The 25522-nt window shown below is 36.0% G+C and overlaps 1 protein-coding gene across 6 annotated transcripts in view; it reads left to right on the top strand.

Moving 5' to 3' along the window:
- The window catches only part of ETV1 (ETS variant transcription factor 1), a 94738-nt gene extending 69752 nt beyond the window's left edge, over window positions 1-24986 (top strand). For 4 of the 6 annotated variants that reach the window (XM_043462746.1, XM_043462745.1, XM_043462744.1 and 1 more), the window contains 5 exons: window positions 6134-6202; window positions 7752-7820; window positions 11104-11273; window positions 17204-17305; window positions 22245-24986. In XM_043462746.1, coding sequence (XP_043318681.1) covers window positions 6134-6202; window positions 7752-7820; window positions 11104-11273; window positions 17204-17305; window positions 22245-22466 — 632 coding nt within the window. In that variant the 3' untranslated portion in view covers window positions 22467-24986. The remainder of the gene's footprint in view (window positions 1-6133; window positions 6203-7751; window positions 7821-11103; window positions 11274-17203; window positions 17306-22244) is intronic. The other 2 variants (XM_043462749.1, XM_043462748.1) reach the window with 1 other exon arrangement.
- Window positions 24987-25522: the final 536 nt, after the last annotated feature.

Here is a 25522-nt window from a genome sequence, read left to right as displayed (position 1 = left end):
TTCTCACCAAGTACCTGTTAATTTCTGATGTATGTCAACATACTCATTTTGGCCCTGGGCTTTTAAAGTGCTAAATTTTCCACTGTCATCATTATACATTAAACAAATTTAGGTGAACTTGATTTTCTCATATCACCTCCTCAAGGAGTGAGTTAGTTACGTATGTAATCAATCCATCCCTGCATTGCACACTGATATGAAAGTAAAAATCACATTAAAATACAACATCCAATGTTGTACTATTTTACTGGGATTTCTCATTTACTCTTAGAGATTTGAATGCTTAATTAAGTTATCACACCGGTTATTTTTTTTTAGGAATTTAACTACCAGCATCAAATGAAAGTGAGGTGCTTTTCCTCTTAATTAGAATTTGCAATCTGGAGTGTTTTCAGGTTTGTACACTATTTTATAACAAACAGTTTAAAGACATTATAGGGATGTCTCATACAAATGTGGCAGATAGTTCCTCTCTGATCTGGCCTGTTCAGCTCCTAGAAACTTTAGGCTAACCATGCCCTGAAGAGGAACCTTCATTCCGTGCAGGGTAGCACTTAGGCAAACCAGAAAAGTACCTGGCAAATGCACAACTGCCCTTTGTGGGCAGATCTTTGGTAGAGCTTCCCAAATCAGTGTTATATTTCCCAATGCAGCTGTAAGTGCGGGTCAAGAAACAGAAACTGAGTTTTTAGTTTCATACCTTCATATCTTTATTTAAAGGAAATTTTAACAGTATTACTAAAGGTGAAGATTAATCAAGTCAGGTGGTTTAGGGTGTTGGTTTACTCTTAACTTCCCCCACAGTGATTAGGGCATTAAAGTAACAACAGTGTTCTGCTGCTTTGCATTTTTGCAGCATATTAGATCAGCTTTCATCACCATGAACTCATCTGTGACAAATTATAAGCCATTTAGTTTCTGCAAGCTGATTTGGCTGTGTCTTTATGTCATGCTCCTTGATCCATAAGTTTCAAAATTTAAAAAAATCCTTTATCCTAAATTTAATATGCATGATTCAATTTACAGACTGAATTTAAAATTTTTTAATATAGCAACAAATATTGGGGGATAATACTGCAAAAAGGAAGCTCAAAAGAAGTACCTCCAAATATTTTGAAAATATAATGGAGCATCTCACTTAAACCTTACACATCATAAATTTATAATGAATTTAAAATCAATATTTTAAATATCACAGGTTAATATATTTATGAAGAATATTACTGAGTAAGCATTGAATAAGCAATGTCAGCCATCTCAGTAGATACCTTATATAAGAATAAAAAATTAAGATACAAAAATAATTTTGATACATAATTACTTTTTGTTGTAAGTACTGTCGTTCACACACTTTAAATACTTGTGAGATTCACTTAAAAATAGATTCTGTTAATAATAAGTACCTTGTATTGAATTCTTAGTGTTCTCAGAAACTGGGCATAATGTTATCCATGGCTTGTTCCATATGGTCTTATCTTTGAAGGAAATCACTGTGATTCCCATTTTACAGATGTGGAGGTTGAGAGAGATGTTAAATAACTAACAAAATGTTTTGCTCCCACAAAATATCAGAACTGAGATTTCAAAACTAGGTCTCTTAGATGACAAGGTATATGTTTGTAATCACTGCCATACTAATGATCCTAAGATTATAATTATGGATGCATATTAAGACAGTGTAAATATTCAGTCGTCTTAACATTTGTGCATAGGCTAAACTGCAGCTTATGATTGTCACTGAATTATAGAAGTTTTTTTCATGAATAAACATAAATGAATATGTATGAAATGCCTCCATTCCCTGCTACAAAACATTTGCCTTTGAAGTCGCCACTTGGCTAGTTTGGATCTGAGTTGAGCATTTAGCAAAAGTTAAAATGTAATGCCAAACTTCATTGGTTGGATTTTTTATTAGATAAGGTAGAAATGAAAGCAGCAGGCAATTTAATTAGCAGTAATTTTTCTGGGCAAGTCATTACTTTGATGAACTTCAGAGCAATGTTTATGGCTCCTAATTAACCATGTTAGTCATTTGATTGAATAATCACTTTGGAAATGTTTCTACAATTTGATTAGAGTCTGACCCACTCTGATGGTCATAAATTAACTGATATCACTTTAGGATAACATGACTTTAGTTACTTTAGGGAAATAAACTCCTCTTAACCATATTTTTTTTAGGCTTCTCTTTTCTGTATAAAGGATGCTGAATTTAAAGACAGACTGAATTTAGACAATGCAGCCGAGTGTCTCAATTTCAAGAGCTAGATGTTAATTTTATTTACTCTGAGGTGTGATAAATAGTATAAGAACTAGCATAAACACAAATATATTCTCAGGTATGCATTTTTTTTTTTTTCTAAATAATTGCTGTTTGGTCCTTTTTTTTTAGAACTTAGATCACAAGTTGAGCCTTTGGAAGTGTAATGGAAGCCTGGCACCAGGTGTATTTTATGGCATTAATTTATGGTGAATTTTAAATTAGTATACTTTAAACATCATAGATTAATAAGTAGAATTTATGAAGAATATTAAAGCACAGCAGAAAACAATAAATTGTCCAGTTCGGTAAATACCTGAGTGTTAGTGAAATGACCCATCGAATCCTACCTTTGATGTCCAATGTCTAGTTTTCCAGAGTTATGCTTGTTTTGTGTGATGTTGGAGTACTTTTATAAACTGGCCCTTCAACTTTCTCAGAAATGCTTGAACTTCTCTTCTCCCCCTCTGGGGAGGAAGGACTACATTTAGTCCCACTTATATATAATAGAGTTTAACCTGTACGTTTTCTAGCTGCCTCCAGAGCCAGCCAGCTGTTTTCACAGCCACACTGCAGCTGAGCAGCAGTCAGTAAAAGTATTTAGTGGCGGGGTGTCAACATCAGTTCAACAAAATGCTTGCCTCTAAGCAGCTGCTGAGCTGATGGCAGAGTCATTAACACAGTCCCTTCCAGGCCCAGCTGCATGAGGGACCTTATGCCTTGGCAATAAATCAAAATAACATTAAACATTAATTTGAAGTACCATTGGTTAAAAAGTTGGGATAAAATGGATTGCTAATTATTTGGTGACCCAGAAGATCAGCTCCACTGCAGCCCTATTATAAGCACTGATATCAGAAAACAAGGTTTAACCCTGCCTTTTATAGGGTTGGAACTATAAACTGCATAATACTTTAAAGAAGGCAAAGCGCAATAAAATGTTTGAAAATGAGTGTGACACTATTTTCAGCTTGTAAACTATTGATTGCTGGATGCTTTTCAATGTTATTGCTATTAAGGATCGCCATTAAGATATTTTTGACTAAGATTTTATAATATATGTTTTTTTTCTGTGAAATGATATCTCATATTTTGGTTGACATTTATCACCAGGCAAATTTTTAGAAACTCAGATAGACTTTAAAAATGGAAATAAATAAATAAATAAATAAAAATGGAACATTCCGGACCTAAAAAGAATAACATCTGGGCTAAATAATGGTCATTATCTATTATAGCATGAAAGTTTATAGACTGATAGTTAAAAAGAGAGAAGAGCCTTTAGATTCCAATTCACTTAAATGCTATTACTTGTTCAGAAGTTATATGATTACTACAAGGGGTGGAAAGGAGGTTGTATTCTTATATTAAATAGCAATCTTGTCATATATATTTTAAACATCTATTTTTGTATGTGCTTAGTTGCTCTGTCATGTCCCACTCTTTGCAACCCCATGGACAGAGGAGCCTGGCAGGCTCCTCTGTCCATGGGATTCTCCAGGTAAGAATCCTGGAGTGGGTTGCCATGCCCTCCTCCAGGGGATCTTCCCAACCCAGGGATAGAACGCAGGTCTCCCACATTGCAGGCAGAGCCCCCAGGGAAGGCCCCCCAACCCCTTTTTTTGTATATGTTTATTTTTGTAGATATTGCTTTAAAATCTTTAGTAATACATACAGGATATAGAATCAACTTAATCATGTTTATGCATCTATGGAAACTATATATGTTATACTCAGATTTGGACCCAGGTTTTAGGTACCTACAACTTATAAAATGTGGAACCTGAAAGAAAAAGTAAATGAAATGGCATATACAAAATTAGGCTTAAGGTCTCAGCAGCACTTTTGCAAATGGAGGGTCTTGAGGTTGAAACTTCAGTCTTCACCGTGAATTGACCTCTGGTTAGGTGAGTGAACTTCCAAACTGAGAGTCAAAGATCAGCCGACTCAGATAACATGTGACTCAGTCCTCTATTTTATATAAACTTTGAAAATGGCTTATCTAAAGTCATATAGCTTTATTAGTAGTAAATGAAGGACCTGAATTTTTATCTTTTCTCTCTTAAATCTGTATTTCTTTCCTTGTCCCCGTATCTAAGCTGCCCATCACTTCATGGGAAATAGATGGGGAAACAGTGTCAGACTTTATTTTTCTGGGCTCCAAAATCACTGCAAATGGTGATTGCAGCCATGAAATTAAAAGACACTTACTCCTTGGAAGGAAAGTTATGACCAACCTAGACAGCATATTAAAAAGCAGAGACGTTAATTTGCCAACAAAGGTCCGTCTAGTCAAGGCTGTGGTTTTTCCAGTGGTCATGTATGGACATGAGAGTTGGACTGTGAAGAAAGCTGAATGTCAAAGAATTGATGCTTTTGAACTGTGGTGTTGGAGAAGGCTCTTGAGAGTCCCTTGGACTGCAAGGAGATCCAACCAGTCCATCCTAAAGGAGATCAGTCCTGGGTGTTCATTGGAAGGACTGATGCTGAAGCTGAAACTCCAGTACTTTGGCCACCTCATGCGAAGAGTTGACTCATTGGAAAAGACCGTGATGCTGGGAGGGATTGGGGGCAGGAGGAGGAGGGGACGACAGAGGATGAGATGGCTGGATGGCATCACCGACTCGATGGAGATGCGTTTGAGTAAACTCCGGGAGTTGGTGATGGGCAGGGAAGCCTGGCGTGCTGTGATTCATGGGGTCGCAAAGAGTCAGACATGACTGAGCGACTGAACTGAACTGAACTGAAGCTGCTAAACGCATTAGATACACAGCCATCACTATGACTCAAGTTTAACCATTAACCAAGTTTTATTTTCTCAGAAATGAATTAAGTTGGTCATACAAGTAAGGCCTTGCTCTTAGGGTAGCAATCCTGTTTGCTATTGGATTTCTGCTGTTGGATTTGTTGCTGTTGAATTTGTTGCTGTTGGATTTCTCTTTTATAGCTTTGCATATGGCCCGTGGGCTTAACAAAATGAAAAGTCAGTCTTGTTTTTGTTTGAAGAAAAAAAAATAGCAGTCATCTTACTAGGCTGAAGCAATTGTAAGAGACATAACAATTTTGTCTTTTCATGATGATTTCTAGCCAATGTTCATGAAATAATCTATGAATGGGTCTTTTATTCATCTTGCCTTGGTTGCCACTGGGTAAACAAATTTATTCCATACATGTCCTGAAATGTCTTTGGACTCATGGCGCTATTTGTTTTGAGGACACCATCACATTTATTTATTTATTTTTATTTATTTATTTTTTTTGGTCATACATTGATATGAATCAGCCATAGATTTACACGTATTCCCCATCCCGATCCCCCCTCCCACCTCCCTCTCCACCCGATTCCTCTGGGTCTTCCCAGTGCACCAGGCCCGAGCACTTGTCTCATGCATCCCACCTGGGCTGGTGATCTGTTTCACCATAAATAGTATACATGCTGTTCTTTTGAAATATCCCACCCTCACATTCTCCCACAGAGTTCAAAAGTCTGTTCTGTATTTCTGTGTCTCTTTTTCCATTTTGCATATAGGGTTATCGTTACCATCTTTCTAAATTCCATATATATGTGTTAGTATGCTGTAAACCATCACATTTATGTGCTGTTGCTTAGCCAACCTTTAGTTTAGTAAGGTTGGTGTGGGTAAAACTTCGAATTCACACACCGGTTCAGGAGAATCACTGTTCACCATGATATGGTTCTCATCCCTGCGTCTCTTGTGCAGGCCCCACCTGCAATGTTAACTGTGTGTTGACAAGTTCCCCGCAGGAGACTCGTGTGTGTTTCTGTTACTTTCCTATCTGCACTCTGTCCACTGATAACAACACGTTTTCAGCTCCAGACTTCTCTTTGACCGATGTTGTTTCCTCTTTCAGAAGTGCCTAGCTGCCACTCCATTTATATGAGGCAAGAAGGCTTCCTGACTCATCCCAGCAGAACAGAAGTTAAGTTTTCCATTATTGAAATTCTTGTAAATACTTGTCAACATAATCAGCCCTCCTCAGGATGCTGTCACATTATCATGATATACAGGAAAAATCACTTAGGTCCACTAAACCATTGTTTTAAAACTTTCTGAAGTAAAAGGAAGATTTTTCGGGTCATGATCTCTTATATTTGTTAACATGAGTCATGTGCATATAAACAGCTGATAAGTGAATTTCTCTGTTCTTTTTTGCCAACAACCACATCCTTTTAAAATAGAACATGTGCTTTATAGATCACCCACCTTACTGCTGTCTGCTGAAATGTATCTTCAAGGAATTTTCAGTTTTGCTTTAGAGAGCTAAGTTGTTGTGTTGAAATAAAATGCAGTTGATTTAAATACAATCACATTTAAATATCTTGGATTTTACATTTGGGGACAAGCAATTGTTGAGCCTCACACAAGAGGCTTAGAAAACGTGTTTTTCTCATGGATGTGTTATAGTAACTTCGGTGGCAAAGTTTTGTTCTAATGGGCATGATATTTGCAAGGTAATGTATGAAAGTTCTTTTATCTGGATAGACTAACCTTCAAAGTATTTCCTGAATTACGTGCACGATCCTTGATGTCAACACTGTGTGTCTTCAGTGAAATGACTTGGATCCATCTTTCTAGGTTGAGTCTAACATTGGTTGTTTTGCATCAATAGAAATTAACCCCTGTGTTGAAAAGATAATAAAATGAGATGGTAAATCCAGAACATACAAGACCAAAATTTTGCACAAATGCAATTTAATTGTTGTTGTTGTTGTTAATATTATGTACCTACCACAGAGACCAATACTTATGAGAAATAAAACTGTGACTAAATTATGTGAAATTTCTTTCTAGTAATTAAAGATAACAGCAATTAAATGAAAGTCCCACAGTCAAGGATATTTGGGGGAGAAAATGATTGTAGAAAGCCATCAATTTATTTTGCATTTTTTCCAAGGATTTAGCAATAAAGGAAAATTCTTTTTTTTTTTTTTTAATCTGACTTGTCTGTTGAAGATGAAATCATGAGGTTAATGCAGCTAAATATTTCTGTAAAGGAGTTCGGGGGTAAACTGTATTTGTTTCAATTCATCAGGGTCATAATGCAAGGTAAATGTCAGTAATTCTGATTTTCCTCTCATGTGTTTGAATAATGAAACTTGGAAGAAAACAAAAAAGAAGATAATTTGTTTTACATCGCAGGTTTGCCAGTGTTTACATGAGCATTATTGGCTTAGTAATAATATATATAGCTAACTTTCATATATTACCGTGTGCCAATCACTGTTCTAAAGTTGCATATATTGAACCATTCAGTCCTCACAACAGCCCCATAAGATAGGTGGTTTATTATCATTCCCATTTTATAGATGAGAAAACTGAGGCACAGAGGTTAAATAATCTGTCCAAGGTCACAGAGTGGAAAAGCGATGTCCTTTTCTGCCTCTATTTTTGCATTCATGGTTATATTTTGAATTGTTTGTGAGTTTTATTTCTGTCATGAATAAATGTATCCCATTTCCCCTCCACAGGCTGCATGTTTGAAAAGGGCCCCAGGCAGTTTTATGATGATACCTGTGTCGTCCCAGAGAAATTCGATGGTAGGTTTTTTCATTGTGTATCAAGTTTTGATTTCTGTAAGAGGCTCTGGAGAGATCACCCTCGCCTCTCCTGAAAGCAGTCAACATAGCTACTTAAAGATTTTCATGCTCATCACTTACAGTGCACTCAAGTCTCACTAAACTTTACCTCTTATAAATTCCCTTTCCTTTTCCCATTAAGAAGCTTTTCTCTTTTGTCCTATGAGAGATCCCATTTTTAAAGACAGACAGAGTATCATTCTTGCTGAGCTTTATGTAGAATAAGAGAGGGCCCTTTCCATTGCCCCACTGAGTACATGCAGCTTGTTGTTAGCGATGTATTGAAAGCTGATCCCGTAATTAACAAAGCGGAGCAGAAAGCTTGCTACTGTGGACGCACAGATGACTAATGTAGCCTCTTGCCTTTTATTGTTCATGAAAAGATGCATTATGGAACACAGGAGCAACATAGCTGCCCATTTAGTTAGTGATTGTGCATCCTCTTCTTTTTTTTTTCCTTTGGAAGATGTTCATTACTAATGTGACATTACTTTGTAATTGCTCCAAATGGATTTAGGAAAGCATTACCTTTTTAATATCACTTGCTGTGGCAATGAAAATGAAAACATCACCCCCACACGTTAGAAAGGGGTAAGGGGTGTCAAGTTAGAGAGACTCTTCTCTTGACAAAGATGGCAACAGTCGGCATCTAAAAGGAGGCTTGGGTAAAAAGTGAACAGTTGATTGACTTAGTGGTTCTTCAGAGTGGTCTCCATATTTCCTGCTTTGATTGTTTAACAGGAAATGAGCAGGGGCCTTCTGATTAGCTGATTGCATAAACTTTCGGGATCATGGCTGTAATGACTTGGTAGCTCTTGGGAGTTTTAATTGTCATTATTTAAACAGCAAAGGATATGCGCAGATTGCTCCTCTATCTCTAATTAGTTGCTTGAAGACTACTCTGTTCTCGATGCTTTACTACTCTTAGACTTATCAGACAGGATGACCAGTCTTGGGAATATCTGTTTCCTTAGCCTCCCTTTATACTGCTAAATTCATGCCAAGGTCACGGGTTAAACTCCACAACTTTCAGTCTTATTCTATAATAGATGTTAGTTTTAACCTTTAAGTTTCAGAGATGTGATGTGTGCTATTGTATTTAGCACCATTAGCAGAGCATCAAAATGCTTAAAATCTAGGTTTTTTTTCTCTTGAAATAAAGCAGAAAGTCTACTTTTTGGAATGACCTTCATCAGTTCCTTTCATATTTAGTGAGTTAACTTTTTAAGAAATCACCATAATTAGTATGGGCATATAAGGAAGAAAAACATTTCAAAATATAGACAAGATCAGGGTATAATCTAACAGGGCAAAGACAGAGTCATACTTGTATTTGGGGAAACTAATTGTCTTGATTATTTTTTCCCTTTGATTTTTAAATACTTCTCAGCTTTATACTAAGAAAATACTTTGGGCAAAATAGTCTTGGGCTTACATTTTATGAGAAAAAGAGAACAAGAAGAAAGAAAAACAAGGAAATGTTTTTTCCTTGTGCAAGGCCAATATGATCAGTCGGTTTTATAGGCAGAAGCAATCTAAAGGTTAGAACATTTGAGTGTTTCATTTCATCTGCAAAATTATTCATTCGCCCCCATGAAAATTTCTAAATCTCAGAAGGAAAACCTAAAATAAATAAAACTATCACTGAGCAATATGAAGAGACACTTCCATATTCTATAGCTTAAACCAAAACAGCATAATGATTTTTAGCAGCTATTGAGTGAATAATTTTACTTTGACTTTTTAAAGTATTTTTTCTATCATTATTTTAAGAGGTGTAGTTCTGTCTTCTGACCAAAAGAAAGTTTTTAAAAAGCTTGTGATTTGGGCTGTTTTATAATTCACTCTGCGTGTTAGTGTATCGCCTTAAGTATATTCTTGTCTAAATTGCTTCTAAACAATTTCCCTCTGCATGAAGGAGAGAAATTCATGCATTAATAGTGATATGCTTATAGGACCTTAGACATTCAACTCCCCGTGTGACTGGTTCCACATATTTTTGAGACAGTTTGCTGGAGCTGGAAGTGTATAATCAGTAGTCATGAAACTGAGTTGTGTGTGTGTTTTCTTTGTTCGATTGTTTGCTTTTGGTAAAATCAAAATATCTGACCAGATTTATACCAAAGAATTGGAAACTGACACCTTTATTGCTGTAATCTATTTAATAGACTTTTACAGTTTGTATGTAGCACAAACAATCCTTTCTTGTTTAAAAATACAGATTTACAGAAAACTCTGGTATGTTCATTTTTATGTGTATATGCATTTTTGAATCAGACTTTCAGAAAAAGAAAAACAAGCTAAACTCAAATAAGTGCAATATAAACAATAGATAAGGGAAAATGAGAGAATTTTCACTTGCTGCTAGCTGAGAAAAGCATGGTGGCAATATGAATGTGTGGTAGAAAAATGGCATGATGGTAATCCAGTATGCCTTGCATTACCCATGATCTTTTCCTGATTTTTACTTAGCTCACAGAGTTTACGCTGCTATTAAATTTGCTTTGAAACATTTGCATTTAAATTTTCAATAGTTTGTCACATGCAAATCAATGAGGTATTTATCAATTGTAGTTTGCAAATTTTAATTTGTCTAAATAAAATGCCTGGAGCTTAAAATTGATTACTCCCTCTCCACTGTTGCTTAGAGTAGGTGTATGTGTGTTTGTGTGTGTTTGTGTGTGTTAGTCACTCCGTCGTGTCTGATTCTGCGACTCCATGGACTGTATAGCCTGCCAGGCTTCTCTGTCCATGGACTTCTCCAGGCAAGAATACTGGAGGGGGTAGCCATTCTCTTCTCCAGGGGATCTTCCTGTCTCAGGAACAGAACCCAGATCTCCCACATTGCAGGCAGATTCTTTACCATCTGAGCCGCCAGGGAAGCCCTGCTTAGAGCAGTAAGAGATGACATTAACAATGAAGTAAAGAAGTAGGATTAGATACTATAGTTTTTAAAATGTATCCAAAGGAAAAAAAAAAGATACAGTGTTTTTATGAGTAATGACATCTATGCCTTTATTTCGCCCTGTGCATTTGTATTGACCTATGTGTAGTTATCTGTAAGTTTGTAGATTATATTCAACCATTTAGCTGTGTTAAGTCCCTATTTAATGAAAAAGATGTATTTCATAGAAACTCTTAAATTAGTTGTGGTTTAACCATTTTTAGTGATTATTTTAACATAAATTTTATATAAATGTCATAATAATGCTAATCCTAGAAACTTAAAATGTTTTTAATTTAGGAGACATAAAACAAGAGCCGGGGATGTATCGGGAAGGACCCACATACCAGCGGCGGGGATCACTTCAGCTCTGGCAGTTTTTGGTAGCTCTGCTAGACGACCCTTCAAATTCCCATTTTATTGCCTGGACTGGGAGAGGCATGGAATTTAAACTGATTGAGCCTGAAGAGGTGAGTGTCATAGATTCTGTGTAGGGAAATCAGCTATGTCATAATAGAAAGACACGTACTTGATTAATGTGCCAAAAATTCATTCTTTAATTTTAAAACTTTAGGAGAACATTTGAGTGAAAAGGTAGTCCAAAGGGGGAAACAAAAAAGCAGGCATACACGTAAAATAAGAGATGAACATGTTACTGGCTTGTTCCAGTTGAATACCTTCCTACAGAATTGATGTTGAAGAACATCACCTGAAACTGTACTGTGCATGCGTGCTAAGTCACTTCAGTTGTGTCTGACTCTGCAGGGCAGGACCTGGGACTTCTCTGAAGGTGCATCCAAGTTGGGCATGTTGGGTGGCCTTTGAGAAAGAGAGGAATGTGCATCAAGTTCAACTCATTTTGGTGAGAGAGGAATTGTTCTTGAGAATTAGCAATTATTAATTGGACAGTCTTGATTTTTGGCAGAAGGGTCAGAGAGGAACATTTAGAGAACTAAGTCATGTGTAAGAGGGTTGTAGGGGAGACACAGCTGTGGGAATAAAGGCACTCAAAGGTCACAGTGGGAAATTCGCACTCCTTAGGTGTCTCTTAGGAGACACAGACCCATAGGAATATTGTTTCCCTTTGATTAATGGTGATACCTGTTTCGAATCAGCTGGGCAGTGTACACTCCATTGGAAGGTAAGAATAAAGTTTAAAATGTCACCATGATACCTAAGAAATTGCCAAAATGAGAGGACTCTGGATAGAGGTGCTATAGGTAAATGGAACGCCTTTCATTCTGTTCAGTTGTCTGACTCCCTTCCAACCTGCCCTGGTGTACATACAAATGGAGTATTTTCCTGTAAAACTTCTCAGGTCAATGTTTATTCTTCCTGGGAGTAGCTTTATATTTAAGCCTACTATTACTATTACAGTGTAACCTACCAAATAGCATTTTGGACCTCAAGAGAAAGGCGACGTTTTTTATTTCTTTACACTTTTAAAAGAAGTTTGCCTGTGCTGGGTCTGGGTTGCAGTGCGCAGTCTTCTCGTGTGGTAGCTTGTCTTATTGTGGAGCGGGGTCTCTAAATCACAGGCTCAGCGGTTGTCACACACCAGCTTTAGCTGTCCCTCAGCAGGTAGAATCTTCCCCAACTAGGAATCGAACCCAGGTGCCCCACATTGGCAGGCAGACTCTGAACCACTATACCAGCAGGGAAGTTTGAAGGGCAGACTTTGATGAAAAGTTTGTGTCTTTTCATGAAAGATGCTTTCTCTCTCTACATTAGCTGAGAAAGCATTGGGAGACTTTTAGCTAACATGGCTATGACTCATATTGGCTATTGTATCTAAACCCCTCAGAAAAGTAAAAAAAAAATTTCAGAGATATCTTATTTTTTTAAACTCAAATTAATTTGTTTCATGTAGATTTGACATCTGCAACGTAGGCTAATGGGCCTATATACAGCTTACATTATCTGCTCTGTGAGTCCGTGTATTCAGTCATAATCAGACGTTACGTCCTAATTTGATATCCATAAGATAAGATGATAGTACTTGTAAAGATTTAAGGGATCTATCTGATTGGAATATGGACTGAATAAAGTATGAAATGAGAGGAACTGATGAGCACAAGTAAGTCTGCTCCAGGTTATATCAATGAGAAGGTATGCTTCCATCTTCTTTAGCCCCACACCAAGTAGACACAGGTACATGCATACATACCTGCCCACACACAGAGGGCTCAGGATCAAAACTGTAAGTATCCATTATCAAGTATGGGCTAAGTGTTTGGGTAGTTGAATTTTGTATTGTGTCTAAAACTTAATTTGGCTGTCAAAGGAAATTCATTTTTATGTTGATGTACTTAAATAATGTAAGTGAAAGAACCACAAAAATGTGAAGCATTAAAGACTGAGGCTAGAGTCACTTAACATAAAGTAATTTGAAAGCCCGTTAAGTAATGATGAGAATGTGATCTCTTCATCTCATGAAAGATGTTAATAATCACTGCAAGAGTTGGTTCGTGCTAGACCTTAAGGACGTCCAGCAGGGATTTATACCAGTTACTTCTGTCCATCTGTGATTAAAGTGAGCAGAAATAGAATTTTTTTATTGTTGCCATGGGCTTCCCTGATAGCTTAGTTGGTAAAGAATCTGCCTGCAATGCAGGAGACCACAGTTCGATTCCTGAGCCTGGAAGATTCCCTGGAGAAGGGAAGGGCTACCCACTCCAGTATTCTGGCCTGGAGAATTCCATGGACTGTATTGTCCATGGGGTTACAAAGAGTCGGATGGCCTTCACTTTCACTTTCATTTGTTAAGATGGGGGTATGACTGAATTGCATCAGTGATTATTGATCCACTTAGAAGTGTAAAAATTCTTAGACAAGTGATTAAGTTCTTTATGTGTTGATTTTTAAGCTGATCGAGTTGAAACAACTAGAATAGGAGACTTGACCAGGGGACCATTATGTTGCATAAGATTGTGAATCTCTGTGACTTTTTTTTTAGCCTAGAAGGAATACAATTATATCTGTTCTTATGACAAACTGACATTTAGATACCTTTTTCTGTAGCAGACTCTGAAAGTAAAAAAAGAGCTGAGGAATTCAGAGAGTCAGCAGACCATTTCCAAATAGTAACTAACTCCCTGGCAATAGTGAAGTAAGCACTAAACGGCTCCGAAGGCCTTTTGTTCAAAATGAAACATTCCATTTCTGATTGCTGCATTGCTTACTGCTGCAATTGCTTCTATCAGGCAATGACTCTGCTGTTTATGTTTAAATTTCTTCTTTGGGAAGTGTTTGTGAAATTCCTCTAGTCTCTGTGGCCCCTGGTCACCCTCTTCTTTCAATCACGCAGCAGTTCTTTGAGGGTCTGTGACAGCGCAGCTCATGAAAGGTGGCTGTGAAACCCACCCTTGTTGGAATTACTTTAAGTTCCACTTCTTTGTATTCCATCTTGCAGTTTAAAATGATACCGAGTGAGATTTCAGTCTTGCACTGATCGTCTGCTCTGTGTGTTTAGGATAACTGCAGCAAGCGCATAATCTTTACCTTCTCTCTCTTCGAGATATTTGAAATTATGGGATCTTATTTTTGAATTAATCATGGGTCCTGGGAAATTGTTCCAGGGAACAGTTATTGACATAGCAAAGCATCTATAGGACACAGCATGCTAAGTCATTTCAGTTGTGTCCGACTCTTTGCAACCCCATGGACTATATAGCCCACCAGGCTCCCTTGTCCATGGGGATTCTGCAGGCAAGAATACTGGAGAGGGTTGCCATTTCCTCCTCTGGGGGACCCAGAGATCAAACCCACATCTCTTACATCTCCTTCATTCACAGGTGGGTTTTTACTACTAGTGCTATCTGGGAAGTCCATAGGACACAAGAGTAGAAGTCTTTTGGTAATGTTCAAGATTGTTGAGCTGGGAGAGTTATAGAGAAGTCTGATAGCCAGGTCCAGGTTGTGGTTTCTAGGTTTACTGTTGCATATTCAAGCATGATTTTAAAAAATAAATTGAATAATATTAATAATTGAACAATTACATTGTCCTATTTAATTCATTTGACAATAAGGGTAAATGCTATAGTGCTACAGAGATCTTTCCACTCTCCTCATGGACAGCCAACGTTTTCATTTGAAAGAATGTTGTAAGGAAGTTACTAGAAGTATTGGCACTGTTGTACACGCTCCATGTTGAAAGTGGTCCTTTGGCTTTTGGTAGTGCTGGATGTAGTGGTGATTGTGATGGGTCATTTGTGAGGGCTGGATGAACTTTCTTAGTTGTTAGATGGTCTCACCTGTCCCGGAAGTTTTTATGTTACCTATTCATTTTAAGTTTCAATCTTTTAAAACAATTTTATTATGATAGGAACACAACATGGGATGTATCTTCTTATCCAGTTTTCAAGTGCTTGGTCCAATATTGTAAACTAGAGGCACAGTGTTAAAGCAGATTTCTAGATCTTATTCCTTTATTTTCCATAACTTGTCTGCATCTCCTAGGCATATGGGTATGTCTCATTTTCCTCAACTTTATGATAAATGTGATATTGAAATTGCTCTAAAAATAAATTTGACTGTTTTAATATGTCTACTGATAACCCACAGTGCTATGAATTAGCTGGCATCATAAAAGTCAAACTCTGCTTATGATACTAAAAAAAGGCTTCTTTCTCTCCCTAGAGACTTCCTCTGGGGAGAGAGGAAGTTATTGTTTGTCGCAGGTTATTTTGCTTTCTAGGTGCATCCTGGTGAGCTTCTAGAAAAAAATTATTAGCAAATGCCAAAGTATTCAGAAATTGTTGTTCAATTTAAGGAGATACTGATAATTTATTTTCACATCTTCTCCAGGTTTGCAGCTCTTCATTTGTCCTATTAAAGATTCACTGATGTCCATTGTTAGCTGTTTAAAAGATGTTTTATTTAGAAAGTATTGCTTTCACTTATTATTGCCACTTGCCCATCACATTATTGCTCCCAACATTTACATTAAAATTAAGTTTATCTTAATTAATGGAATTAATGGATTGATTAATAGTAATTAATGGATTAATTAATGGAATTCATTAGTTAATTAATCCACTAATTAATGGAATATTAATATGTGCCTGTCACTGTGACTTTCTTTTTTTTTATATCTATTTGGAGATATATAGTCATGGGGATGTGACATCACATCTCTTTGCTTTTAAAAAGTATACTGATGCATGTGACTAAATTATATTGTATCTTCATTCAGAAAATAGAAATTAGTGGGAGAGAAAATAGGAAAGATCAGTGTTTTTTAAAGGAAAAAACAAACCACAGAGAAAAGTTATTGCTAATAAAATAGAGTATTTCTGCAAAGCATTCTATAAGATTTTGCTATATGGCACATAACAACAACTTGGAATTCTGTGAACTTGAAGAAGAATGCTAGCCCTATTAGAAAATGCTCTCTCCGGGTTGCCTAGGTATACACTGGAGCTGCAGTTTCTGCTCAGATGAAGCAAAAGTGGAAATTAATGAGGATGTGACTTTGACTGGGATCACAAAAGCAGGCCACCCTGTTCTGGATCGTCTATAGCTAGCCCAGGGTAGTGGGAAGGGAGGGGATTGCAGATTCGTTGAGGAAGGAGGTTTTGCTAAAGCTCTATTGAAGAACTTTGTCTTTGCCAGAAAAGTTGCGCTTCCAAAGCCGTATTATAAAAAGCTCAGAGATTGTTCACAAAAACACAAAGTGGATGTTCTGCTTTAGAGATTTTTTTTGTGGACTCATATACATGGTGACCTTTTTCGCTTCCTTCTTATTTTTAGCATCCAATTACTGTTCTTTAAATGAATGCTGAATTCCCCCAGTTTAGTATTGACTGCACTTTTTTTATTTTCTGATGCTGCTTCAGGCAATAAAAATTATGTACAGTTGAGCTTACTAATTTGTGCACACTAAGCCACTTGTCTTTTAGCCAGTGTGTTTTAGCCAGTGTCAAGCAGGGTATCTTGTTTCCTTTGATTTATCATAACCTCAAAAACACCTTTACCAAGAGATCTTTATTTATAGATAAAGTTGCTCTTGATATTTAGTTTTTAATCTGAAAAAGAAATAAGAAGGAAAAAGCAGAAAGGGGACCTCAGAATGGGAAATGTGCCTCATTTTGGTGAATTGCAGCCTGTTCATTCCCGTTGTAAACACATTCCCTTATTTCCATTTAATTTTGTATCCAAAACAATACTGACAATGAATTCTATTGTGATGTTTCAGAATGATCACTTAATGCCTGGTTGAAAAAGCAAACCAGGACCCAGGAAATACAGATCATGATAGCTTTTTGCCTCTTATACGTATGCCATTGATTTGGATATGTTTAAGATGGTTCAGAAGTAATTAATGAATTAATGTAATTTTTATGAAATATGTTGATAAGATAATACTTAACACAACAATGTAATTCTGTCTCGGTGGCAGGTGGCCAGGCGTTGGGGCATTCAGAAAAACAGGCCAGCTATGAACTATGATAAACTTAGCCGTTCACTCCGCTATTATTATGAGAAAGGAATCATGCAAAAGGTGAGCAGCTAACACAGCATTAAAATTTATTGAAATGTTTCACATTCATCTGCATGTCATACTTCAAAGCCATATATCATTACATTGCTGAAGCAAGGTTTTCGCTCACTTTAACGTATGCTTAGCTGTTGGTTTTCCTATTACAAGGCTTTCTGTTTATAAATTTATGAGCATTATAGGCAAATGTGTAATGCAAAATAGGAGACTTTCTGGAAGTCCCCACTTTGCTGTGTTTGGTAAAAAAAATCCTGCTTTAGTAGTAATATGGCAGTATATGTCCCCAAAAGTTGTTGACATTTTGCTCATTCTCCACAATTATACAATTTTGCATATTAGCTGAATGTTTCCTTTTCTTCTCTTTTTCTGATTCTTAAAATATTCAGAGCATTTCTTGTTCTCATTCTGAAAAACATCTTTTCTTGGCTGATTTCAGTACTTGACAGCTTAACATCTTAAACAGTTGATTCGAAATAAGTATTTAATCTTATCTTGTTGGCATAATGATATTAAATATGATTTATTTCAAATGAGTGTGGCTTAATATTTCAAGGTAGCTTGTATAAAAAGTGTGAGATAAAACAAATGAATTACACTTGGGACAAAATCTAAAATTTTTGAAGCAGGTAATGAATAAATAAAGATAAAACATTCGGGTATTTGTTATTATTAACATCCTTCAGCCTTGCATGTGTACTCAATCTATTAGTCTTGACTGTGAACGGCATTTCAGGATTTATCCATCATGAACGTTACATTATAGTTTCATTATGTGTCCTTTGTTCATTTGTGGAAACATGGGCGTAGTTACATGTTACAGATTATGGCATAGTTTTATGTCACCATAGTTATGCCAAGAAAAACTATACCAGTTGGTCCATGACAATGGTAAAAGAGGGGGAAATGGCATCATTTGGGCGTTCTAGACCAAAGGCAATCTGCTGTCTTGTTAGCCAGCCAGTTAAGTTTGAACTTCAAAGAGCCTTAAAAGATAAGGTTGAATTGGATTCTTAATTGCTTCCTGTTCCCCTGAATCTCACCCTCAAATTGTGAAACCAGTTACTATCTGCTCCTTCTTCTCCATCTCAATCCTGGAGTCTTTTTTTTAATTCTTCCCTTTCTTTCACCAACCACTTCTGTTTACAGCCAGCCTTTTTCACATACGTACCATCCTTTTCCTTTTCATCACCGTGTTCGTAATCAGGCGTAGCAAGTAAGCTGGCACAGTAGGTCTTCCCCAGTTCCCCTGAGCAGTGTTACACGGCAGTAACAAACGCAGACATGACTTTGGTTTGCGTGTTAGTGTCTTGTTAGATTACTGTTTTTGAACAGATTCTTCTGCTAGTAAGCAGCAATATTCTTTCCTCATGAAGCTGCTGTGATCGTTAAATGAAATAATATACTTGAGACACTTGCGTCGTACCTGGTGTAGTGAAAGTCTTCAGCAGATGGTATCTGTGAATAAATCTTGCACCTTGAAGCCAAGACACATATAACTTGTGTATCTTGACTAGTAAGCCCCTTACTAAAGGGAGCAGTCACAGAAAGCTAAAAAGTATCTCAAAATATCTAATCATACTTCAACTTTTACACACAGTGTTTAAAGGGGTATCTTCAGGATGTTATGTCTGGTCTTAGATATTATCAAAGGTATTCAAACTTATGCTTATTACTGATATCATTACTTCCATATTCCCATTTATTTATGCAGTTATCACACATCCCATTTGTTTACCTCTTATCTTAAGAAAATAATAAGGCAAGATGCTTTCCAATGATTAAATGATGGATAGCATAGATGTTGGAATACAGAGAAAAATGTGGCTCCTCAAATTTTCCCTATTAGGCTGTAATTGCCAAGGTAAACTGTTAGTAACTATTTATCAGCCAATATAGGATAGCAAAATGTGTACTTAACAGGCCTTTGGGGGTATCACATATGATATAAGGAAGAATAGGTCATTTAAAGGTGAAAATGCAAAAGTTGAAGTGTACTTGTAAGTAGCACAACAGTCAAGACTTTTGACAGTTTCTGTAGACATACATATTTACTCTTCATTACACGTGTTGATCCAGTCTACTTCCTACTCTCTGATACACCTGTGGCTTTCTCATTGCTTCATTTTCTCCCTGATAACATAATGGATAAGTAAGTCCTAATAGAGTCATTCAGAGGAAAATTGTGCAGTCCTTCAAAAAAATCTGAGATAGAATTACATATTTTAATGTGTAGGGGAAAATGTTTATCTGATGATGCTTGTATATGAACTTAAAACTCTGTGTATATGTAGTGAATGTCAAGGAAAATTAAATGAAAAAATTAAAAACTAAAACCAAAGTGTATCAAAACATGAAAGAAACCCTGATTATTTCAGTAGCTCTGAAGGAAGAAATGGTGAAGTAATGATTATTATACATTATAGACGATCCATGTATATGCTTTTACTTCAAAATTTAAAAGTGCCTAAATAAAAGTATATACAGACATTTAAGTATTGGTTATTTCTTAATGATATGATCAGATTATTACTTCTTTTGGCTTAATCTGTAATTGCAAGTTTTCCTCCAATATTTCTGTACTATTTTTGAAATTTTAAAGAGTTAACCCATAATTTAAATAGCTAGCCTTGCAAAGCACAGTTCAAAAGATAACCTCGTTGTTTAATTGAGTCATCTCTCTTGCAAAATTAATATTTTACCTAAGCATTACTGTTTATATACTCAGTGTATAACATTGTCCATATTGTAATTGTATTACTAATAAGCGGATTCATTATGTTCCTTGGTTGTTTATCAGTCCTTGTTCTAAACTCTGTGGCACTTAACATAATCCAATAAATAGAGTAGTAGCTCTAAATATGTTTAATGAAAGAAAAAGTAAAACAGTGTGTAAAGGCAGGGTCCTTAAGAGATTTTATAATGCTGATTGCATATCTACATTTTAATTCCCCACAGTGATTTATTAAATAATTTCTAATTATAACCAATAGCAACAGGTTGTACAAAAACATTCCAGTAGCCTAAAGCAAAGCAAATGCCTCCTTCTCAGTGGCTGCAAACAAAACAAAGCCAGTTATTAAACGCTCTGAGATATGCCGGCCAATTACTTCATTTTTTTCTCAAAATACTTTGAACAAAGAAATGACATGAAAACTGGGATTTAGTATTGTAGAGCTTTGTTTCTGATAGGGCCTATTTTTACTTTTATGGCAGTTTCACCATTTCATCTTTATGAACTTAATTTCCTTTTTATAAAGGGCTAAAGTGTATAAAATACACTTTATATGAAGTGTATAAAATACACTTATGCCAGACTCCTCTGTTTGCATGCCTTGTGCCAGAAACTTCCATCTCAGTCTTGCAACAGGCTTTCCAAGAAGCCATCCCTGCCTCCATTTCATCAAGAAAAGGGGAACTGAGGGCGGTTTAAGAAACTTGTCCAAAACCTAAGTGTTGGCTGTTTTCAAGCCTAAGGATATTCACAGTATTTGAATTCTCTAAATTGATTTCTCTTACAGGGTTAAAAAAAGAAAAAATCCAGGGCAAAAAAACATTCTAAACCTGAGTCTAGAACAACTGCTCTTTGGTAGTTTTTTTCCTACAAACATGCACAGATAGTTTACAAACCATGAATTCACCATTTCCCCATGTCACAAAGCAACTAGTAGAGGTGTTGAGTAATTTTCACCTTTCTAAAATTACTGAACTCAACATTCACACAAAAAGTTAGTATCAAACTTAATACAAAGAACTGTATTCATCCACTCCCACCCCCTACCCAAACCCTCTGGGTTTTTGAGAAGCTCAGCATTGTCTATTAACGGCAGCGGGGGAGGGCTGTATTTGTTTCACTCAATTGTTTATAATTTCCTAGAGAAGCATTACTCTTCAAAATTTAAGTTTGGGACGTGTCATTTCCTACAAATTACGCTACTTCTCCTTTATTTCAGGCAGCTGTCACATTTCTTTTTCTCATTTCCTCCCTATGTATTGTATATTTTAAATTCCTTTCACTTTTTTTACACCTCTTAATTCAATTTGACACTATATATACATCCTTAACGTCTGTCTAAGGCATCTTGCTTTCATTTTTAAAAGTGATGTACCCAGGATAATACTGCCCTGTTGATCCATCTTTCATTTAAATAAGGCTATGCATCTTTCTTTTTTTCAGATGAGACTATACGGTGCAAAAGAAAAAAATTAAAGAAAGGAAAAAGAATAGTTCACCCTGAGAATCAGTGAAGCACTAGTCTAGTCTTATTAGGAACACAATCCATTTTTTCTTTTAAGATTTGAAAGTTTAGCTTTTCTACAATTTCAGAAATATAATGTTAAGAGAGAAACACTACATTTTAAAGGTCTTGTTATTTTATAAGTACAATAGCTATTACCTTTTCAAACAGAGGGGAAAAAAATTCAATGTGAGATGCCTGCATGAAATCATTGATTTTTCCCCCAAATAACAATGTACGTTTACATTTATATTAAAGCAACAAACTGCTAAGTTTCTAGTTTTATCTAGAATGAATGTAATTATCACTCAAGGTCAGCATTTTGCATTTCCCTCGATTGAACTGTAATTTATCCCACAAAGTGAGGAATTTATTTTTTTTCTTCTATCTGTATCTGTTAATACTTGATTGCCTTTTCTTTTGTTATCCATTTTCTTTTGTTATCCATCCTTTCTGGAGCATTAAACCATGTTTTTGTTCATTTCTTTGCCTGCGTTCCCCATTTGGGAATGGTGAAGATGAGGTTGTGTTTTTCTGTGTGTGTTTTAATTGCAGTGTAATTGACATAACAGCCTTGCATTAGCTTCCCAATGTAAAATATAATGATTGGATATTTGTATCTCTTGCAAAACGCTCACTATTCTAAGTTTAGGTACCATCCCGACATCCCACATAAGGATGGGCTTTTTCTTCCATCTTTCCCTCAGGTGGCTGGAGAGAGATATGTCTACAAATTTGTGTGTGATCCAGAAGCCCTTTTCTCCATGGCCTTTCCAGATAATCAGCGCCCACTGCTGAAGACAGACATGGAACGTCACATCAACGAGGAGGACACGGTGCCTCTGTCCCACTTTGACGAGAGCATGGCCTACATCCCGGAAGGGGGCTGCTGCAACCCCCACCCCTATAACGAAGGCTACGTGTATTAACACAGTGACAGTCAAGGGCCTCCTCCTGCTTCTGCTCTTTTGCAACATGAAGAGAATCTCTGAATTCTCTTCAATATTTGATTTTTGTCATTTGTATTTTATTTTTAAATAATAATACACAAAGGGGCTTTCCTGTTGCATTATTCTATGGTCTGCAATGGACTGCGCACTTTATTTGAGGGTGGGTGGGGGTAATCTAAACATTTATTCTGTGTAACAGGAAGATAATGGGTGAGTGGGAGGGGGGATTGGGGTATTACTTTTTACTTAGGCTTGGGATGGGGTCCTACAGGTTTTAAGTATGATGAAGCTATATCATGTTGATTTGATTTCATAACAACCTAGAAAATGTTCATTTCCTCTGGGTACCTATGGTACAGTTAATTCACATTGTGTAAATATCCACTTGGAGACTATCTGCCTTGGGCATTTTCCCCTATCATTTCTGTGTCTCCGCAAGGTGTACAAAAAAAAAAAACACAAAAACTACTGTAAAAGGCAGTTTAATTGTTAGAAATGACTGTTTTTGCACCTCTTGTAAAAAGTTATTTAGAGATTGCATTTACTGTTTTTTTTTGTTTTGTTTTGCTTTATGTATGACTCACAGAGGAAAACCAGACAATGGGTATTCTCTCTGAAGCTGAGGAATCACCATGACTGTAAATGAGGGGCACAATTTTGGACTCTGGCTCCGAACTGAGTCACAGGCCAGTAGCAGTATACGCATCTGGTGCCACCTTGCTATTTAGATACAAATCATACTGTTCTTTAAAGATTTTGAAACCCATTTCAGTTTCATAATGATATTTCTCATGGTCCTTTGAGATCTTCATTTAAATGTTAAATCTGGGATCGCAATGAAGCAAAAAAATATCTGTCTCCATTCACTTCCTTCAGTACATAAAAACATTATTTAATCAATAAGAATTAACTGTACTAAATCACATAATATGCTGTTCTAGATACAGCGAGCACTTCTTAAGAAAAATACCCAATACACTAAATAGGTACTATAGTAATTTTTAGACATGGTACCCATTGATATGCATTTAAACCTTTTACTGCTGTGTTATGTTGATAACATATATAAATATTAGATAATGCTAATGCTTCTGCTGCTGTCTTTTCTGTAATATTCTCTTTCATGCTGAATTTACTATGACCATTTATAAGCAATGCAGTTAACTACAGATAGCATTTCAGGACAAAATAGATGACTCAAACCATTTATTGCTTAAAAAATAGCTTCTGCCATGCTATGCTATAAGCAGCTTTTATGCACATTGACAAAATGAAGAGTAAGCTTCAGCTTGCTAAGGGAAATTGTGGGAACTTTTGGTGAAATGGAAAATTATTTACAAACTGTTAAAGAATATGAGGAAGTTGCTGTATGGCATAGTGCTGGCACTGATATTATCCATCATCTTGTTTTGGACGCTTGTGTAAATGTGATTGGATTGTTTGAAAGAAGATTTAAAATTTCAAAGGTTTTTGTTTTGGTTTTGTTTTGCATTTGGAGGAAATAGTGAAAGCAGGGTATGTTCTGTTTACCTTGACAAAACCATAAGTAAATGGTGTTATAGTATCTCTGATTAGCTTGCTAAAATGATTCAAGCAAGAAACATAAACTTTGTTCACTATCTCAGAGGAAGAAAAAATTTTAGAGAGTCAATAGCAAAATGTTTAAAAAAAAAATCCTAAACACAAAGCCAAAATCAACTTAGAAAAGATTTTCATGATGAACACAGGAAAAATTGTTGAAAGATGATCTCCTGGCTACCCGTTTTCCAACATGACATGGATCACAGTTCATGTCTCTAAACTCAACAGTTATTGGGAAACCCACATAACATAACCTATACTACTCACATTTATTCCTACCAAAAAAATTCTGATTTCAACATATCTATGTAGCCTGTGATTTCAATGGTTGTTCTACATTTACATTATATATCATTAGGCCCATTATGGGTTAACAAATATGCCTTAAAAAATCAGAATTCCCCCCACCCACTATGCTCATGTGGCCATTTACAGTACTTAGAATAAAAACAGATTTTAAAATATTCAGCTAAAATTTTATTGGAAAGAGAATTGACACATTTGGAGAAATTGAAAGTGGGTCTTTAAAATATGATCCAAGTGAAAATTATATTGAGAATACTTTTTCTTTTTTTTCTCATTTTCTTTTATTCTTTTAAAAATTCTAGTTTGATAGTGAGAAAGAATCGGGCTATGAGCTATTTTAAAGAATCAAGGAAGAATTGGTATTGATTATATAGTATTTAAGGACAAATTATATATTTTGCTGTTTATGGTAGTAACTCACTGAATAAAGTAAGTAATTGGCCAACATTAAGTATATTTCCAACACAGAAGGGTTCAAAACATTGCATTATAAACTCTTTTGGGAAATGTATCTAAAGGTTTTTTTTTTAAGTTCTGTTCTTATTCTACTTTTTGTTTGGTTGTATTTTTATTTTCAGATAGATTAATAAATCTGGCAGCTGATTTCTGCAAGATTCTTGTGTTTTGAATTTCTAATTGAATTGGCTATTCAAGCATAGAAATCAATAATGTAACATTTTCTTTCAACTTTGGTAAAAGAAACTAAAGAAATATCTCCCCTCATATTTGCTGCCACTTGATGCCAATACCCAAGGGGCTAATTACAATAAAGAATGTTACCTCTCAAATAAGTAATGAAAAATGATTTTCCTTAAGTTATGCCTATAAAAATGCATAAAATAGAAATTCACACAGCTGACAGTGCAGAGCAGTTTCCTCAAATTATAGAAAGATCTTGGAGGTCATATACCTGAAACTCCTTTTTACAGATTTTGTCTGTTTCCTATTGATGTCGTAACAAATTGCCACAAATTTAATTACCCAAAGCAACACAGATTTATCCTCTTATCATTCTAGAGATCAGAAGTCCACAATGAGTCTAAAGGGGCTATAGGAAAATTCAGGGGACAACCCCATCCTATTGTGATTTCTGTCTCCTGGCTTTCTCACTCCAGTTTCTGCTTCTGTGGTGACACTTTTTTCTTGTC

Source organism: Cervus canadensis, chromosome 3 (assembly GCF_019320065.1).
Source record: "Cervus canadensis isolate Bull #8, Minnesota chromosome 3, ASM1932006v1, whole genome shotgun sequence".
NCBI classification, from domain to species: Eukaryota; Metazoa; Chordata; class Mammalia; order Artiodactyla; family Cervidae; genus Cervus; species Cervus canadensis.
This window is presented reverse-complemented; position numbering and strand designations above follow the sequence as displayed.